Source organism: Camelus bactrianus, chromosome 35, assembly GCF_048773025.1.
Source record: "Camelus bactrianus isolate YW-2024 breed Bactrian camel chromosome 35, ASM4877302v1, whole genome shotgun sequence".
NCBI classification, from domain to species: Eukaryota; Metazoa; Chordata; class Mammalia; order Artiodactyla; family Camelidae; genus Camelus; species Camelus bactrianus.
Window position 1 is genome coordinate 11,111,186 of NC_133573.1, and position 21,738 is coordinate 11,132,923.

The 21,738-nt window shown below is 42.0% G+C and overlaps 1 protein-coding gene across 4 annotated transcripts in view; it reads right to left on the reverse strand.

Moving 5' to 3' along the window:
- CUL2 (cullin 2) overlaps positions 1-21,738 on the reverse strand; it is a 74,504-nt gene that overhangs the window by 47,899 nt on the left and 4,867 nt on the right. For 3 of the 4 annotated variants that reach the window (XM_074358373.1, XM_074358372.1, XM_074358374.1), the window contains 2 exons: positions 4,924-5,064; positions 1,430-1,532 (listed from right to left, as the gene is read on the reverse strand). In XM_074358373.1, coding sequence (XP_074214474.1) covers positions 1,430-1,532; positions 4,924-5,042 — 222 coding nt within the window. In that variant the 5' untranslated portion in view covers positions 5,043-5,064. Of the gene's footprint in view, positions 1-1,429; positions 1,533-4,923; positions 5,065-7,468; positions 7,690-21,738 lie in introns of those variants that run through there. The other variant, XM_074358375.1, reaches the window with a different exon arrangement.

Here is a 21,738-nt window from a genome sequence, read left to right on the forward strand (position 1 = left end):
TCATTTTTTTAAGATTCCACATATAAGTGACATATATATTTGCCTTTCTCTAACTGGCTTCATTTAATATGATAATCTCTAGGTCCACCCATATTGCCACAAATGGCATTATTTCATTGTTTTTATGATCAATATTCCATTTTATACATATGTATGCATGTATATATATATATACGTGTGTGTGTGTGTATATATACACACACACACACACACACACACACGTACATCCCACAACTTCTTTATCCAATTCATCAGTAGATGGACATTTAGGTTGTTTCCATGTCTTGGCTACTGTAAACAGTGCTGCTATGAACACTGGGGTACATGCATCTTTTCAAATTAGAGTCTTCTCCAGATATATGCCCAGGAGTGGGATTGCTGGATCATATGGTACCCGTACTTCTAGCTTTTTTACGGAACCTCCATACTGTTCTCCATAGTGACCAATTTACACTCCCACCAGCAGTGTAGGAGGGCTCCCTTTTCTCCACACCCTCTCCAGCATTTATCATTTGTAGACTTTTGATGACGGCCATTCTGACTGGTGCAAGGTGATACCTCACTGCAGTTTCGATTTGCATTGCTCTAATAATTAACAATGTTGGGCATCTTTTCACCTGCCTGTTGGCCATCTGTGTGCCTTCTTTGGAGAAAGGTCTATTTAGGTCTTCTGTCTATTTTTTTATTGGGTTATTTATTTAATTTATTTATTTATTTATTTGACATTGGGTTGGCTGTATGAGCTATTTGTATATTCTGGAAATTAAGCCCTTGTCAGTCACATCATTTGCAAATATTTTCTCCCATTCTGTAGGGGTTTTTTTTTTTTTTTTTTTTTTTTTTTTTTGCTTTGTTGATAGTTTCCTTTGCTGTGCAAAAGCTTTTAAGTTTAATTAGGTCCCATTTGCTTATTTTTGCTTTTATTTCCGTTACTCTAGAAGTTAGATCCAAAAAAACATATTGCTGCGATTCACAGAGAGTTTCTAATGGGCTTTTAAATTTACCATTTCCCTTTTTATTTCTAGGTTTTTGTAAGACCTTATACAGGATATGAAGAGACAGCTAAAAGGTTGAAAATAAAGACAGAGATTCACCAAGAGGTGGAAAGCAACAGTGAAAAGAAAACCCGCTTCTATGAACACCATCCAGGACACGTGAGTACATTTTCAAGCTGAACAAACCTTGACTTTAAACTCTGCTCTTTCACTGACCAGTTGTACGATCTTGAGCAACTAAACTGCTTTCCCTTGGAGAACCTAGCAGCACAGTGCTTGACTCGCAGCTCCTAAACACGTATTAGGAAAATGCTTTTCAGGAAACAAAACAAATAACTTTAACTTGATATAAGTTCTGTACTAGGAAACAGTGACCTAGTCGAGTGACTACATAGCTGTAGACGCGCCGACATCATATACATATTAGGACTCACCTTGTGCAAATGCCGTACGTGATTTTCCAAAAAAATCTTAGTTTCTGCATAAAGTCTTTCTCCAAGGGGTTCAGGATAGGCCACACATAAAGCATAGATATCTCTAGTTACATTGTTAAGGTTTTCATATTCATTCAGGACATTACTTTAAAACACGTAAGATTTAACTCATGTTTGGCATTAAAAACTGAAAAATCAGGGTGAGGGGTCTAGCTCAGTGGCAGAGTATGTGCTTAGCATGCACAAGGCCCTGGGCTCGACCCCCAGAACCTACATTAACAAAATTAATTAATTAATGTAATAAGAAAAATCATCTCATTTTTGCATTTAGGATTATATGTATATATAGAATAAAAGGTAAAATACATAACCATGCTTACTTTAAAAAGCACTGTAAGATTCATTCATTTATTCATTCAACAAATAATTAGTTGATGGCATTGTAAGGAAAATTGTTTCTCTCAGAGAGGTTAAAATTCAGAGTGGGATTCTGGGAAATCAAGTTACCCCAAAATCTAAAAAATTAGGTTTATGTAAGAACAGACATATGGGACTCAGCAAAGGGCTCTGGAACATGACACAAGAGGCAGATACATCTAAGCAATTCCGAGAAACCAAAGTCACAAAAATTACTCATGTGACGCATTTTCCAACATCACAGTCCTCATCAGAATGTTCTACAATTGACCCACCATCCTTCAGAATTTATTCTATTAGACGAATTACAGAATGAGCAGGAACATTAGGGAATTCACCGAGCTCCTGAACACAGCCGCGCACCCCGGCGGCGGCGCCCTCCCCCGGACTCCCAGGGAAGCGGCCTCCAGGGCCTTCACCATGGCAGCCGGCCACCTGGACGGGTTCTCCGCCCTCTGGCTGCCACTCCCTCAGCTCTAAAGCAAGGACGTCCGCACGGAGCCCCTGCAAGACCCCAAGCGGCTCACGCATGTTAAAGAGCCTCAAAAGACTACGCACCGCTGACCAGAAGCGGATAGCGAGACGCACGTGGCGACCCCGGACCAGCAAGCTGAGTCTCAAAGCACGGCTGATTATCTGGGGTGGAGACAAGTGCTATACTTCACATATGGATCAGAAAATACTACAAAATAAAACCTTGTGCTTAAAAACAAATCAGATGTAGGATGCAGGTCCCTCCTCCTCTCTTCCCCCGCGCCTTCTGTACCTTTCTCCTCTTGGTGCAGCAGCAGTGACTGACACCTCTGCCCTGCCCTCCGCTGGTCCTGACCACCCGTGTCCCCAGCCCCTGACACACAAGTCACGTAGCATCTACCTTCTCCTTCAGCGGGAGAGTTTCCATATTGCACTGCTGGGGTTTGGGGATTGTCCTGACAGCTGCCAAAAGGCAGAAAACCATGAATGAAGGTACACTTGCTCCTCAGTCTCCAGAGGATTGACTCCAGGACCCTCTGTGATACCAGAATCCCATGATCCCAAGCCCCTTCCAGTTGGCCCTCCACATCCAGGGTCCCGGGGCCGACAACCATTTACTGAAAAAAAGCGAGTATGGGTGGACCCAAGCAACCCAAACCCAAGCAGGGTCAACTGTACATGAAAAAGGCCTGAGAACTCCAACCCAGAGAAGCAAACAGCAAGTGCACACCTGCACCCGGCCTGTATCACATCATGAGACAGCCGACAAACACACTGCAAGGGCAAATTCCAGCCACCCCGACTGCGCCCGAGCTGTCACAGAGAGTCACCGCTCCGTGTGACACAGAATTCTAAAAACAGTCCCCCAAGATTCCCACCCTCACAGCTGGGATGTGGTCTAAGGCAGCACACCCCAGGCACTGCGCTCGAAGGCACCGCTCTCGGCGAGGGGACGCCACAGCTGTGATAACGATTGCTAACCAGCTGACTGGAAAATGGGGCACATGCGGACTTGCGTGGCGGCCTCCTTTAACCCCAGCGCAGGCCCCCGCCAGGCCCACCCCCTGCGCCAGTTGCAGACGGGGAAGCCTGACCTGCACGGCTGGCTCTGGAGACAGAAGGGGCCACACACAACCACCAGAAAGACATGGAGAGCAAGTCCCAGTCAGCAGTCACAAAGGAAACCGGGGCCTCAGCCCTGCAACTGCGAGGAACTAAACTCTGTGGATTAACAGGAATGGGTTTAGAAGGGGACCCTGAGCTCTGGACGGGAACACGGCCAGCCACCCCCCGATTTCCACTGTGAGACCCTGAGCTGAGAACCCAGTCACACTACAGACTTCTGACCTGCACAACTGGAAGGTGATGAAAGGGTGCTTCTTTAGGTCACTAAATCTGCAGTGACTTGGGCCCTCGAGGAGAGCACGATGTCTTCCATCTATGCCACCCATCAACCAGAATGCCCTGCACACCTGCCTGGGCCTGGGACCCCTACCAAGGACGTGCGCTTGGGTCCCCTGTTGGCAATACCTCCACAGCTCATCTGCCCCTTGGGGAGAAAGACCCTCTGGTTCATGCAGTGTCCACCCAGTCCCAGACGCCTCCCTCAGGGCTCAGACACAGAGCTCAGGCCCCAATCCCACCCCCTCCCTCACCCTGGGATCCAGCGTGCACAGGGTATCCTGTGGTGCAGACTCAGGATGGTTAGGGGTCTGCCTGGCATGTGGCCTGTCCTGCCCCATCTCCCAGCTGATGCTGGGCTGCTGCCACGACACTGTCCCAGCTCTCTGTGCTGAGGACCCCAATGCTAAGGAGCTAAAGCACTGTAACACTGTGGGTTTACCTTGGTGCCAGAGTTCAGACCGTAGGTGCTGGGTCGCATTGTTTTCTCTATGTATATAATAATATTTAACAACATAGTAATATATACACACTATACCTACATGTATATATAAAACCTGTGTGTCTATGTATACGTGTATTTAAAAAAAAAAAAGATGGCTGTCATGTAGGACTGCAGGACCCCAGGTTTCAGACTGTCCTAGGGAAACCACAAGTTTGTATTTTCATGTAAAACCCCTAACTCACAAAGGCAGACCACCCAGTTAAGAAACGTGTCCATCTCACCACCACTGAATCTGCCGCCACTCTGTGCCCGGAACCCTCCCCCAGACACTCGCACCCACCCCTCCCTCTGTTCCAGTCTCCACTCAAGTACCACCATCCTCAGGGATGCCATCCTCAGCCACCATCCTTGGCCACCATCTTTAGAGCCTCCACACACACTCGAACCCCTTCCACCTGCTTTACTGGCCTCCCGGCACTGACCCCACCCCCCACAACTGCAAGTCCTGGGAGCTCTCTTCACAGCAGTCTGGCTCCGTTTCCCTCAGCAGTGGGAAGGGAAGCAGTCTGTTTTGTTCACAACCACTCCCAAGCCTGAAGCCGTGCGAGGGCTTGGCTCGTACAGATGGCTGGCTGCCCCATGCCGGGGATGAGCCTGGAAACGTGCACAGTGGTGAGTGTGGAAAGTTCTTCCGTTCCAAGAGAGCGGAGGCCTGCCTCAGGGCCCAGCGAGCTTGTCGGCCTCCCAAGAAGGATACGAGAAGCGGTCGTTCCACGTGGCTCTCTCCACGTACTCCAGCATGACCACGGCTTTGATTGTCGTGAGGAGCTTGTTCCAGGTCTCATCAAAATCCACCACTCTCGGTTTCAAAGACATCGTGCAAGTTTAGTGTTGAAATCTGTGAATCAGAAAACAACAGCAACGTTAGCCGAGTGCTGCGAGCTCAGCTCGGGGGATCCGACAGCGAGACGCCCGGAGGCAGAACCGGGCACGCATGCGGTCGTGCTGGTCCAGACAAGGGAGTCCATAGGATATTCGCATCCACCACAAACTCTAGGAAACGAAAAGCTTTCACCACATTATTGTAATCCAGGGTGTTCCAAGATCGAGAAGCCTCGGTTACTGCGCTGAAAGAAGCATGGACCAGTGGGCCGAAAACCCAACCATGAGACACACGTAAGAGACACCCAATAACAAAGTTTTGGCCCCAATTCCTTGTGGTCTGCACTCCTTAAACTGGGGGCTGAGGTCGTACACAGGGGAATATGAGAAAACAGGAGAAAACTAGACGGTTCATTTTCCTGGAGCATCGGTTCATCCAGATTTCAAATCCTTCTCAACGTTACATCAGACGAACAGAATTAAAAGAGAAACGTCTTAAGGGTTAATTTAACTGCACGAGGGAACACTTTTTCCAGCATGTTTTCACATCCTCCCCAAAGTTTTCCGTTATTATGGGGACTATGATGCACCAAGCCGGCCTGCAGCCCAGGCCACACGAGGAGGGGACATCCTTTCTCCTGCCTCCCACCGTAGGGAGAAAGGGGGTGCACAGAAAGGAAGAAAGAGGCGAGGCGGGGAGACCAGCTGCACGGCCCCGGCCCCCACACTGGAGGTGGCCCCAGGCCCTTCTTACATTCTGTCCCAGGAAAAAGAACTCAAGAGGAGTCCCAGGAATAGGCTTCAAGGAAGAGAAGAAAAGGAATCGGCAAGAAGACTAACAAAAGCCCAAAAGAGTGTGTGCCACCCTGAACTAAGACTCTCTTTCTTCGATGTGCCAGGGACCCCACCTCCAGGCCTTAAACTTCCTCTAACTAGAATGGGCTAGCAGTAATTCCTGTGCACTGCATGGATGCTCTGGCGCCAGCCCTCAGGAGTTCTGGGTTGCATTCATCCTTCATTCATCAAGGAAACACTACTGTTAACGTCCATACAGTAGAAACTATGAGCCAAGCACAATTCTAAGTGCTTTATATAAACTCATTTAAACCCCCCAACAAACTGACTGAGGGGGCCTCACTGTTCTCCCCTCCCCGTTTTCTCCATAGAAACATGACAACGGGGTGACAGGCATGGAGCTATTTACTGGTGGCACCAGGAGGACTGAGACCAGGCTGGAGCCCGTGCCCTAGGCCACTACACACAGCTGTTCTGCTACTAACATTTTTAGTGAACTCTTAAGATATACACCAGGCACTGCTCCAGGCTGAGGAAGTTCCTGGCCTTCAGGAAGGTGAGAATCTTGGATCTGGTACTCAGAAACAAAAATAACCAACCTAAACCCCAAAGCCGCCGCCCCACTTGTCCTCCTCAGAGCTGGGGGCCGGGGGCGGGGGGGGGGGCGCGGGGAGGCGTGCATTGCAGGCAGCAGCTCAGGCTCACAGGCTGCCTCCCCGACAGGACGCTGGACTAAAGCACCTGTGCTCTGGGTCTTCTCAGGGGACTTTCTTCCCTGACATCTAAGCCGGTAACGTTCCTGCTCCCAGGTCACTGAACACGGCAGGCTGATCCACAGCCTACCTTTTATCCCGGTTGTTTCTATACCCAAAATTCTTCTCTTCTCCGTGTCCCCCCCCCCCCCCCCGCCCCGACACTCAGCCCTGGCCCAGTGTACCAGCTCTCAGGAAACTTTCCAGGCCCACATAGGCCAGGTAAGGTGCCCGCTTCTTAATTACTTGAGAACTCTATGCTTCGTCTCTGTTGGAGGATGAAACCGCCCTCCACAGTAACTGTCTGAGTATTTCCCGAAGGGAGGGGAGATTCTGTAACTCTGTACCAAAAAGCCGGCCTGTTCCCTTCGCGTTCGTTCCCTCCCCTCATAAAAACAGCACGACGCCATACATGCTGCTCGTGCATGACTTTAATGGTGGCACAGATTACCTTTTACCTTTAGGCAAGTTTTGACAGACTCAGCCTGGCACTAACGTCCATGCTGAGACCAACAGCTCTATGGCAGAAGGGGTTTATGTGCAGTGTCAGCCCACTCCTAGACAGTGGACGATGTGGCAGCCAAGGTGAGGGAAGCACCAGCCCAGTGACACACACTGGGAACTAACAAACCAGTAACAGGAAATATGCTGAAACAGTCTGTTAAATTCTCTGCTTGCCCAACCGAAAACTCATATACTAAAAAAATGTTAAGTTCCTTCATTTTACTTAAACTGTTTAAACAGTAATTTATTTCTAGAGTATTTATGTAAGGATATTTCAGAGAGAGAGCAAAGAAACAGGACCACGACTGCCGCACTGTTCTCTCTGCTTCCCAAGCAGTCAGACAACTCACAAAGTGCACGGGGCCTTGCCTGTCACTCCTGTGCCTTCCCGGGACCACGCCACGTCCTGCCGGGACCACGACCACCCCAGTCAGTGCGAGTATGGTCCACTGCGTGCCTGCAGGGCTCAGACCTCACGCCGCCCAGTGTCCTCCAGTTTTCCCCCAGGCTCACGCACGCCAGGCTGGGGTCTTGAACACTGCGGCACACAGGTCCTGTGCCTACGGCCCATGAGTGATCTGGGCCCCAAAAAGAAATCACAGGCTCCAAATACCAAAAAAAAAAAACAAAACAAAAAAACAAAAAACCTGCAAAATACAAATTCATGTTTAAATACATTTACAAATAATATTAGGTCACATTAACTACATTGATATAGTGATTTCATTACATTTGAAAGCGGCTTATAGATTAGACTGATCAGGCACTCAGAGCACCATTTCTAAATATGTACGACTGTCACCAACTTAAGTTAGATAATTACAAAAATGATCTGTACAGTCACCACGTGACCCAGCAATTCCACTCCTATGCAAAAGAACACACGTCTACACAGAAACCTGTACACAAATGTTCCCAGCAGCATTATGCAGAGGCCAGAACAGTGGAAAGAACTCAAATGTCCATCAAGTGATAAATGGACAGATAAAACGTAGTGCGTCTGCACAAAGGAGCCTTATTCTGCCATACAAGGGAACGAAGTACCGACAGGCACTGCGATGTAAGTGAGCCTCGAAGGCACGCCAAGTGAGTAAAGCTGGTTCCAGAAGACCCGGTATTGTATGACCCCATTTATATGAATTATCCAGAAGAGGAAAACTTGTAGACAAAGAAAGTATTTTAGTGGGAAATAACTGCTGATTAGGGGACAAAAAAGTTCTAAAATTCACTGTCATGTCAGTGTTTGCACAACACTGTGAATGTGCTGAAAACCACTGGATCATACATTTCAAATGGGCACATGGAATGGTACGTGAAGGATATTTCAGTAAGGCTGTTAGACATTTGAGGAAATAACCCTATCCAAAATTTTGGAGCAATGTGACGTGGAGGGGAGGGGAGAATGGGTATATTTACGTGGCTGCATTTCTGAAACCCGTCTCCCTCACTGCCACATACCAGTTACCGGCTCCCCCTGCCAGAGGCAGTATTTATTACATGTGTCTGGGGTGTTTGTGCATGTGGGGTATTCCCTCTTTTTACATATATCACTTACAGAGATGATCTTTTCTCACCTGTTTCACATAAATGGTATTACACTGCGTATTCAACAATATATTTACTTAACAGTGTATTTGGGAAAATATTTCATATTAATACATAAGGATTTCTTTACTCTTCACAGCATTCCGTTATTTGGCTGAATCAGGATTCATTCTACTATGTTTGACACAGTATGTGATGAATCCTCCAAAATTAAAGTGCCTAGTTTAGTAACAGTAATTTTAAGTTAAATTGTTTTTTAAAAAATGGATAAGCTCTTTTTACATTGACATTCACAAGACTTTCTTCCAAAGACTGTGATAGTACAATTTAAGTTACAACTGCTACATATACTTATTGATAAGATAAAAAACATTATCATTATCTTTAACTTAAATGCCTTATGAATTCCTCCCATGCTATATGTATTACACATACAAGCATTACTAACCATCAACCTGCAAGTCAGCAAAATCCAGACTGCAGGAAACTACTGGATAATCAGATTTCTTCAATAAACTGTACACACAAATAAGAGAGGGAGAGAAAAGAAATAAGACTGAGAGAGATATATAAAGGGAGAATTGAGCTAAAATAGACCAAAAGGCACATTAATCTACCACAGTGTGACTCATCTTTTCTGGATCCAGATTTGAGCTCTTTTTCTAAATTATATTTATGATACCCCTAGAAATTTGAAAACTGATGGGATATTTGGTGGCAGTAAAAAAACTTATAATGATAATTACGAGAGCTTTAAAAATGAGTCCTTATCTGTTGACACATTCCAAAATATTTATGGATGTAATAAATGCTGTCTCAGATCTGTTTCAAAATTAAATAGTGTGCTTATGAGCTGGTAATTGTTGAAAATGAATGACACGTACATGAGGGATTATTATACTATTCATTTTCTGTGTATGTTTGCAATTTTCCAAAGGGGGGAAAAATCTTCACCATCAACACTCACATAAATATAGGGGAAGCACAGAAAAGAAGTCAGAAATCTTAAGAAATAAAAAAGTAGTATTAATATAAGAGGTCTAACATTCGATTAATATGCATTCTAGAAAATTAGAGGTAATTTATCCAAGAAAAGATATCTCAGAACTCATACGAGTTTTCCAACTTAAAAGGGCCTATTAAATATCCAGAATATTTGATTTTAAAAGTAAATATGAAGGCACCTCTTTTTGACATATTAAAACATTGGGGTAAAGAAAAGATTCCCAAAATTACCAGAAAAGAAAGCAAGCTCACAACAGACTACAAATTAGAAAGTCTTTAGACTTACGATAGCAGCAGGGAAGCTAGGAGGTAGTTTAAGTGTAAAGCAATGCCTTCAAACCCTCAGGGAAAGTGACTAATCACCTAGAACTCTCTATCAAGAGTGACATCAAACAGTTTACTTTCCCTGTAGCCCTTCCACTAGGAACCTGCGAAGACACCCTCCATCAGGAGGAAATGGGACAAACCAAGAAAGAGTTGGGAGCCCGGAGATGGGGGGGGCTCTAACACAGGAGAGAGGAACAGGAATTTTTCAGAACAGCAGCTTCACAGATTTTAAAAACCACCTGTCCACATGGACACACGAAGGGCTCCAGGAGGGTTATCTCCAAGAAAAAAAAAGGAGGGAGGAGGAAGAGTGTCTCAGGGGTCAGCAAGCTTTTCCCGCAGAGAACCACATGGTAACACTGTACCCTCTGAGAGCCAATCAGTGTCTGCTACAGCTACTCAACCCTGCCACTGCAGCACAAAAGCAGCGCCAGACAGTACACATGTGAGCAGGCATAACTGTGTTCCAGTAAAACTTTATTTACAAAGAGCAGGGAGAGGGAAGAATTTAGCCCCAACACCATACTTTGCCTGGACCTCTCCCACAGCACCCTGCATGTTTGAGGTCTGAGCACTGTAAGGAGTTGGCAGCCCTAGTGAAGAATCTGGGGATAATTTAGGAATATGACATTAAAACTAATCAAAGGATTAAGCAAAGATGCACTAGCTAGCACAAAAAAATCCTGAACCATTAAAAAAAAGATAAAAAATTAGATTTCAACAGAATGTTTAAATCCTGGTCTTGGAGTAGCACCAATAAGAAAATGATAAATGTGGTAAAGGTAGTAGAGTAACCACATGTGAAGCTACTATGAAGGTTAACGACAAAAGCAGTAAGATAGCTATCACTACAATAGTTAGTTAAGGGATACACAAGATAAAAAGATAAAAAATGTGACACTGAAAACAAAACGTGAGCGGGAGAATAAAAATGTACAGCTTTACAACGCATTCAAACTTAAGTTGTTATCAACTTAAAATAGACTGTTATAAATAAGCTGTTACATATCAGTCTTATGGTAACTACAAAGTAAAAGCTATAGCAGATCCATAGAGAGAACAAGAGGAATCCAAGCGCGCCATTGAAGAAAGCTATCAAACTACAAGCTAAGAGAGCAAGAGAAGAAAACTACAAAAAAAGCCAGAAAACAGCAAAATGGCAAAGGTGCACACCCATCAATAATTAATTTAAATGTAAACGTACTGAATTCTCACATCAAAAGACAGAGAGTGAATGGATCAAAAAAACAAGACCATCTATATGCTGCCCATAAGAGACTAACTTCAGATCTAAAGACACACAGACTGAAAGTGAAGGGATGGGAAAAAAATTCCGTGCAAATGCAAACTAAAAAAAGCTGAGTTAGCTACATAGTTAGCCCTTGAACAATATGGACTGGAACCACACAGTTCAGCTTATATGCAGAATTGTTTCAATAAATACATAGCCGGCACTCCATATCAATTGCAAAATCTGTGCATACGGAGCGCTGACTGAAAAAGCCTTCAGCTGTAGACTTCAGTATCTGTCAGGGGCCCAGGAATCAATTCCGCATGAGTACCAAGGGACAAATGCATTGTATCAGACAAAATAAAATTTGAAACAAAGGCTGCAAGATGAGACAAAGGGCAATACATAGTGATAACAAGAGGACAGGACATTTGTAAATATATATTCACCCAACACAGGAACACCTAAATATTAACAGGTATTAACAGACCTAAAAGGAGAAACAGATAATCAGTACAATACTAGCAGGGGACTTTAATACCCAACTTCTATCAATGGGTAGAGCATCCAGGTCGAACATCAATGAGAAAACACCAGCTTTAAATGACATACACATACATACAGAACATTCCATTCAAAAGCAGCAGAATGAATATACATTGTTCTCAAGTATATACAGAATATTCTCCAGGACAGATCATACACTAAGCCACAAAACAAGTCTTAATAAATTTAAGGCAGGAATTATATCAAGCATCTTTTCTAACCACAATGGTCCAAAACTAGAAATTAATTACAAGAATAAAACTGGAAAATTTACAAATATGTGGAAATTAAACAACATGCTACCAACCAACCAATGGGTAAAAGAAGTAATCAAAAGTAAAATTTAAACATATCTTGAAACTAAAGAAAATGGAAATAAAACATCCCAAAACTTATGAAATGTGCAAAGCAGTTCTCAAAGAGAATTTAGAGCAATAAATGCCTACATCAGAAAACAAGAAAAATCTCAAAAAAAAAACCCCAAAAAACAAAAAACAAAACCTAACATTACACCTCAAGGAACTAAAGAGAAGAACAAATGAAGCCCAAAGTCAGCAGATGAAAGAAAATAAAAATTTGAGTGGAAATAAATGAAAGAGACTAAAAAAACAACAGAAAAGATCAATGAAAGTAAGAGCTTAGTCTTTGAAAATGTAAACAAAATGACAAACCTTTAGCCAGACACACCAAGAAAAGAGAGGACTCAAATAAAGTAAATGAAAGAGACATTACAACTGTTATCACAGAAATACCAAGGATCATAAGACTATTATGAACAATTATATGCCAAAAAACTGGACAACCTAAAAGAAACAGATAAATTCTCAGAAACATACAAACTACCAAGACTGAATCATGAAGAAACAGAAAATCTGAACAGACCAATTACTAGTATGGAGACTTGAATCAGTAATTTAAAACCTGTAACCAAAAGCCTACAACAAGACAGCTTCACTGGTGAAGTACCAAACATTCAAAGAATTAACACCAATCCTCAAACCTTTCCAAAAGACAGAAAAGGAGATATTCCCAAATGCATTTTACAAGGCCAGCATTACCTTTATCACCAAAATGAGACAAGGACACTGTAAGAAAAGGAAATTACAGGTCAATATTCCTGATAAACATAGATGCAAAAATCTCCAAAAAAATTGGCAAGCCAAATTTAAAAATACATTAAAAGGATCATACCCTATGATCAAGTGGGATTTATTCCAGGTTTACAAGGTCCAACAGCTGTAAATCAATCAACGTGATACACATTAACAAAATGAAGGATAAAAATCTTATGATCATCTCAACAGATGCTGAAAAAGCATTTGACAAAATTCAATATCCATTTATGATGAAAACTCAACAAAGTGGGCACAGAGGGGACACACCCCAACATAATAAGGATACATATGACAACTCCACAGTTAACATCATACTCAACAGTGAAAAGCTGAAAGCTCTTCCTCTAAGATCAGGAATAAGATAAGGATGCCCACTCTTGCCGCATAGTATTTATTCAACATAATATTGTAAGTCCTAGCCAGAGCAATCAGGCAAGAAAAAGAAATAAAAGGTGTCTAAATTGGAAAGAAACAGGAAAAACTGTCACTGTTTCCAGACGACCTATTATATGGAGAGAACCCTAAGGCTCCACCAAAAAACTGTAAAAACTATAATCGAAGTCAGTAAAGCTGCAGACACAAAAATCAATATACAAAAATCTGTTGCATTTATATAAATAATTATCAAAAGAAAAATTAAATAAACAATCTCATTTACAATTGTACCAGAAAGAATACATTACATCTATTAATACAATAGGAATAATTTTAATCAAGAAGGTGAAAGACCTGTACACTGAAAAGCATGGTATTAGTAAAAAAATTAAAGATGACACATGTTAAAAGGAAAGATACCTATGCTCATGGATTGGAAGAATTCATTTTGTTAAAATGTCCATACCACCCAAAGCAATCTACAGATTCAATGCAAGCTCTATCAATATTACAATGGCACATTTCATAGAAATAAAAAAAAACGTTCAAACTTCTATGGAACAAAACGCAAAACTGAACTCATAAATACAGAGAACAGACTGATGAATGCCAGAGCGGAGGGAGTTCGGGGGGCTGTGAAATGGTCGAAGGAGGGCAAAAGGTACAAACTTCTAGTTATAAAGTGAATCCTGGGGATGTAATGTATAGCATGATGACTATTGTTAATAATGCCATATTGCATATTTGAAAGTTGCTAAGAGTAAATCTTAAAGATTTCCATCACAAGAAAAAAATCTTGTAACTATGTATGGTGATGGATGTCAACTAGACTTACTGTAGTGATCATTTATAATATACAGAAATATCAAGCCATTACATTGTACACCTGAAACTTGTATAATGCTCCATGTCAACTATACCTCAATAAAATTTTTTAAGAAAAAGAAAAGCCACAGCCTAGGAGAAAATACTCGTAAAATATTTACCTGATACAGCACAGATACACACACATAAATGACTGGTACTTTGAATATAAAAAGAACTCTCAAAGCTCAATAATAAGAAAACACACAACTCAATAAATGGCCAAAAGACCCAAACGGACAGTTCAGAAATACTGAAGGCAAATAAGCACACACACAAAATGCTCACCATCATCAGTCATTAGGGAAAGACACACTAAAACCTCAGTAAGCTACCCCCATACACTAACTAGAATAGCTCAAAAAACCTGACAGTATCAAATGCTGCTGAGAAGACAGAACAACCAAAACTCGCACTTGTCACAGGTGGAAATTTAAAATAAAATAACCACAGAGGCAGTTTCTATTAAAGTGAAGCATATACTTCCCATGTGACCCAGCAATTCCATGTCTGGGTATTTATACACGAGAAAGGAAGACATGTATCTACAAAAAAACCCTGAACACAAATTCTCAGAGCACCTTTATTCATAACTACCAAACCCCAGAAACCTAAATGTCCCATCAACTGGTGAACGGAAAACACAATGTGGCGCGTTCACACAGAGTTATTCTACTCGGCGGTAAAACAGAACAAATTACTGACATGAGGACAAGGGATGATTCTCAGAAATATTACACTAAGTGAAAGCAGACAGACTCATTAGGCTACATATCGCATGGCTGCTGGAAAAGGCAAAAACATAGGGATCTGCATCAGCTCACTGGTCGTCAGAGACACGATGGACTACAAAAAAGCAACAGGAAATATCCGAGGTGATAAAATATTCTGCATCTTGCTTGTGGTGGCGGTGGTTACACAACTATACAAATTTGTCAAAATTCAAAGAACAGTGTATCTTCTTTAGGGTGAATTTTACCATGTGTAAGTTATACTTCACCTGACCCCTCAAACTCAACATGTCCACCTATTTCTAGTATTTCACATCTTAGTAAATGATACTATAATACACCTAGCTTGTCTGGTAGAAATTTTATTACTCACTTCTGACTTCTCTTAGTCTTCTCTACAAATCAATCCAATCGATCAATAAACCCTGTCAACTCCATCTTGGAAACATTTCTTGATCTATTCACTTCTTCCCACTCACACTGACATCACCCTAATCCAAATCACCACCTCTCAACCCACTACTCCTAAATGAGCCATCTGTGTCCTCTTTTGCCCGCTTGGTACATTCCAAATACCACAGCCAATGCAAGCTTTCCAAAATGCAAGTCTGATTATATCACACCCTTTAAGAAAAATTCTTCAAAGACTTTAACTTACAACCTTTATTATGTATCATTTTTACCACTTAAGAAAAAATAAAACTCCTCCCTGCTTTCTTAATTTACAGCTCTGACTTTCCATAAAAGTCAATAAACATTTCACTAATACTCCTGACAACAAAGATTGTAAAATCAGTCACCAGTTCTAAGAGAACAGCCAGGTAACCTAAGACAAAGACGGAAATAAAGACGCGATCAGGAAAACCAAACTGATAAACTACATTTCTGATACAAATGTTCTAAAATCTCTTTTGCTTTTTTCCTCCTCACAACCTCACTCCTCAGAACACTAAAGGCTGACCTGTCACTAACCTTCTTTCCTTTCTCCTGAGAATCTTAACTTTCCAGTGAGTTTTAGGTACCAAGGTTAAGTGAGAGCCCCAAAATAACATGGCCTGCCCAGGATGATGTATTAACACAACCTAACAAAATTCCCACTCCAAAAAATGTCTTTAAAAACAAAGTTACCAGTAATAGCAGAAATACAAAAGAGATAACTTTGCCAATATCAGACGGATGTTAATATGGAGTGTTTAATTTCACTTAAGACATTTTTCATTCAAAGAAGCGATTTAGATAATTACACTTCAGCAGATAAAGCAGTTACAGAATCTCAAAACATCGACATTTTAACTCTAGAACTTAGGCTGGTGCATAATTAGACAAATATTTTATTTGAAGCATAAACTATTTCAGTGAAACATCTAACCATGTTTAATATACTGATGAGTAAGACTACAGCTTACCTACCGATAAATGCTTCCGTGTGCCACATTTCAGCTGCTGCCAAAGGTATCAATGATGTAAGTGGCTAAATACTTCATACTGTGATTCTCTTTTTAGTAAAAAAACAAAACGAAACAACTACCAAATGATAATGTTTTATTTCAGTATTATTATCAGCAATAAAAATTTGGTCTCTCCAAAAACTACCAGAGATATAATACTGGGGCCTAAATTAATTTCAGATAAGTCAACATACCATAATTAGTTTTTTGCATGACATTCAGGGGGCTTACTGAGCAGGTTATGTTCTAAATACACAAAATGAGGAAAATATTTAAGACCCATAAAAGAGCATTATTAACTATTATTTCCAAAGCTCCCTCTGCTGCACAACCCCGATTTCTCCTAAAAATACGCTCCAAGAATGCATCTGAACACTTTCCTCTTGCCATTAGCTCTTGCCAAGAGATGGCTCTGTGAGCTGGAGCCTCAGGGTACAACACTTTTGCAATAAGATTTGACACACAGGGCTCTGCGCCACAAATGTCATTTCCATCATGTGACTTTCCTACTTAAGAATTTCTAGTAGTATATTTTTAAAAAGGAGGAAATTGGTGGAAAAAACAGTAAAGAGAAATACAGTAGTCTGCCATCCCAGCAGACAAACCCTTAGTCTCAGAAAAGGGAAGGGGGCAGTGGAGAGGAGGGGACCCATCTGTAATACAGCAAAGAGGCTAGAGACGGCTTCTGCTTCCAGAGCAGACCCACTGACCAGGATGAAAGACCCTTCTCTCCACAATGAACTCGAGAATCTCCCACAAGTCTGTTTTTTTCCAAGTTTTCACATCAACTCTTATCAGTGTGAAGATTAATGTCACTTGCTTTCTCACTTTTTCTCATTTTTAATGATCTAGGCAAGGACTTTAAGATACCAACTAGCTTTAAAAAACAAAACAAAACAAAACAAAACACCCAAGCTACTCTCATATAGGTACTAGGGATGAGTTAGAGGACCTGAGTTTGTCTGAGTCCCTCATGGGGAGGCAAGCCCACAGTGACACACAGACTACACAAAGCCATGAACAATGAGCCTTTGCACAAATAATCCATATGTGAAGGGCACTTTTTTTTCTGGGCCTGACCTTCCATCCAAACATTTAAAAGGGTTACTTTAATTGTCCTCTGCACAACCCAATCCTATTCTGGGAGTTATGTTAAGTCACTTATATCTCAAAATCCTGGATGTAAATCATTTCTCACAAACAGCAGGCCAAGGTGCTAAGATGAGTGGTAATTTGCTTTGCTTTATCTGAGGTTTTTCTTTTTTCCCTTTGGTTATGGGGTTACAATGCATTTATGGAGGAGAGATCACACTCCAGCCAACCCCTAGTGTATTTTATTGACTGTAATAAAACCCAGAGTCCTGCCTCACCTTCCAACTCTTATCAACTTGATTTGTCACTATTTCTCAACTGTCCTTTGTTCCAGACAAATTAATCTAACTGTCAGCTTCTCCATGTTAACTCCCATGTAGATCCTGGTGCTGCTGGAGAAGACACGGACACAGGAGGATAAAAAGGGTGGCACAGCTGGGCAGACCGCCCCCAGGTAAAAGCCCAGGACCGCTCCCAGTCTGGACACCACCTCCTACAACCCGCCTCACCTAAGAGAAGTGAAGGCGCCCAGCGTGGAAGCTCCCCCGGAGCGGGGCGGGCCCTCTGCTCTGGTAATAGTGGCCACTTACAGAGCCGCCCACACTCCCAGCAGCAGCAAGCCTTAGCAACACCTGCGTTTCAGAGACTGCGCTGAACACTTACATACGCCATCTCATTGACCCCTCAGAGTAACCCTTAAGTGACTCTCTCTGTCTTAAAGATGAAGGGACTAACATTTAGAAAATTAGGGTAAAACATATATAACTATTAATCAGCAAGCTCAGAATTTGAACCCAGAGCCCTCTGGCTTCAGCACAAAGCTCTCGTCCACTGCCCTCTACCGCACAACTGCTTGCCGCTGCAGAAACTGGAGCTGGCTCAGAGAAACGGGTGGTAATTGGGCCGCACTCCAGAGGAAGGCAGGTCTCACCCAGAGCGCTGAGTGGGGCCTGACCCAGAGTATTTCTGCCAGATGCCAAAACACGAAAGAGAGAAAGAAAAGAAGGGAGGGAGGGAGGGAGGGAGGGAGGCGGGAGGCGGGGTGGAGGGAGTGAAAAGCAAAGGAAAAGGAAATTACTGCTTTCAAAAATGAAAAGGTTGTGAATCAGGAAACTAATACTCCAAATTGGTTCTGTCAATGACAAAGTAACCCTAGGCTCCCCGTTGCTTCATTTTCTTCACCTGCACAACATAAAGACAGTATAAAAGACAATGTTTAGAAACACATTTCAAGCTTGCTGGACGACGCTGAGAGAAGGAGGTACTACGGTCCGCCCTCCTCTGTAACTCTGCCTTTCCATCTATGCTTCTGAACTTTAGGAGGACCAAGCTGCGCTGCTGCTGAAGTCTTTACGCCTTCACTTCACTCCCATGTCGCCTACTAAAAAAAGGCTTTCTTTCATTCCATTTTTGTCATAAGCAGTTCATTTTCATGTTTATCTGTTTCAGGTAAGGGAAAAAAATGCAACCCCTTTTATCATAAAGCTGTACAATTTCCTTCACTCTCCACTGTCTTCTTTGTAACTGCTTTCTTTAGTCCTCTAAGAATTAGCTTCTAAGCTAGTCGAAGTTTGGCGCTATCTGTAAGTACTGACGTAAAGCCATCTACTGAAAATCCACAAAAGTTAATTCGAAATGGATCAAAGACCTATATTTAAGAATTAAAACTATAAAACTCTTACTAGAAGAAAACACAGGATGAAAGCTGTGTGATATTGGATTTGGCAACGATTTCTTGGATATGATGCCAAAAGCACAAGCAACAAAAAAAGACAGATAAACTGATCTTCATCAAAATTTAAAACTTTCACGCATCAAAGGACACTACCAAGAGAGTAAAAAAAAAAAAAAACCCACAGAATGGGAGAAAATATTTGCAAATCATGTATCTGATAAAAGATTAATATCCAAGTATACAAAGAACTACACCTTAGCAGCAACAACAAAAAACGTATTTAAAAATGGGCAAAGGACTTGACTGCGTTTCTCCCAAGATATGCGAATGGCCAATGAGCACATGAAAACGACCAACGTCACAAGCTCACAGGGAAATGTAAATCCAAACCACAATGAAATACTTCACACCCAGCAAGACTACTACTACCAAACAAGCAAAAAATGGAAAACAACTGAGGTTTGCGAGGACGTGGTAAAACTGGAACTCCTGTACACCGCCAGCAAAAATGTAGACTTGTGCAGCCACCATGGAAAACAGTTTAGCAGGTCCTCAAAAAGCTAAACTCAGAATTATGAGTTCAGCAACTGCACTCCTTAGGTTATACACCCAAAGGGACTGAAACCTGTGCTCCAGTGTTCACTGAAGCATTACTGACAACAGCCGAAAGGTGCAAACAACTAAGGTGCCATCAAGAGAAGGATGGATAAACACAATGTGATATGTACACAAATGGACTATTACTCAGCCATGAAAAGAAATACCACAATAAAGTTATGATACATACTACAACCAGCATGAACCTTGAAGACATCATGTTGAGTCAAACAAGGCAGACACAAAAGGATAAACACTGCATGATCCCACTTACACGAGGTACCCAGAATAGGCAAATTCACACAGACAAAAAGCAGAGCAGAGGTTACAGTGCTGGCAGGTGGGGGGAATGGAGTGACTTTTTAATGCTTGCAGTTTCCATTTGGCCTAATGAAAAAGTTTTAGAAATAGACAGTGGTCATGTTTGTGATGACATCTTGAGTGCAATTACTGCCAGTGAACTGTGCACTTAAAAATGGTTAAAACGGCCAATTTCACATTATGTATACTTTACAACAACAATAAAGGGACTGCCCTTATTCTAAGTGCTTAAAATCCAGATCACTTGGACAACAAAGTTCTGACGCAAGAGAAGTATATGAATCTCAATGCAAAGTGCTCTCTAAAAACCTTTAAATGGATGCTTATTAACCAAAACAATACTTAGAGCTATGAAGACAACATGGCATTATTTTTGGTTCCAACAAACTTTTACCAAATAAAAAAGAAATATTTTGAGTAATAGCTTAAAATTTTTATGAAGACTCAGGACTACTCGTGGTGGAGGGTCTTTTTCTTGTCACGTTGTTCATTATTTTGGTAACTTCATATTACATACATTATAATGACTATGAGAAAAGTATGCTCTATTTCTCACTGTCAGAAAAGAGTGGTTATAAATAAAGGGGGATGGCTAGTGTAAACACTGAAGTGTTTGACTAGAATCAGGGTTATCAGTATGAACTCATGGTTTTCAAGACACACACACAGGAAGAAAGATACATAAGAAAACAGCTGTCTGTGCACACATGGATCAGTGTACATTCATGTATTTCTAGCTCCATGCACCAAGATGGCCTAGGAGCAATGACACCCCAGTGGCAATGAGCACACAAGCTTCCAGATCTTGGTTCCTAAATACCATTCTCCAATAGGAGGAACCAGAGCTCCCTGGAGAAGGGATTGATTCCAGGGCTGCAGCATGGAAAATATAAGACGAGCCAGGACACTTTATGATGCCAGAAAACAGGAAGTGCTTTCCTAAAGAGGATGGGGGGGGGGGGTGTTTAAAAAACACAAAACAAAGGGCCAACCTGAAGGCCACAGCTGGAACGATTTGAGTGACAAAATAAATTATGATAGAATTGGATTATAAACTATAAAGCAAAACAAATGTCTATGACCCACACTGACACAAATAACCAAGAAAATAAATGTGGAGAAGGGACCGTCCTCCCTCACAGAAGAATTCCAATTAACAAATGTAGATGAAAATAAGAAAAATATAAAATTGCCATCAGGTAAACACTACTATAATAACTGCTACAAGCAAGAACTACCAAAGAATGCTGCATTGAGTGGGGAAAAATTTGAAAACAGGATATCTGCACTGTTTCAAAGACTCTCCCCCAAGATACCCAGTAATTACAAAGAGACAAAAAGTAACTTTACTAGCAGAGAGACTTGACAAACATGATCTTGAGTAAAGAAGCGTTAACATCATCTCTAACAGGATATGCTGACACCCTGTACCCTGTGAAGTGATGTTCTGAGTAGGACTGAACATGTACAACCTCAGTCTAACTATGAGAAAACACCAGACATTCTACAAAATAGCTCTGACCACACTCACAAGCATGAAGGCAACGGAAGATGGGAAGAGACTATCACAGGTCGGAAGAGATAGGGAGACACAACAGCTCAATGCCGTGTCTCACCCTGGACTGAATATGGAAAGAAGTGAAGGGCATTAGAGGAAAAACCGGTGAGATCCCAGGAGGGTCTGCAGCTTAGCTAGCAGTACTATACCAATGTCAATCTCTGCGTTCTGATCACTGCGCTCTGGTTACGTGAGCTGTGACATTCGGG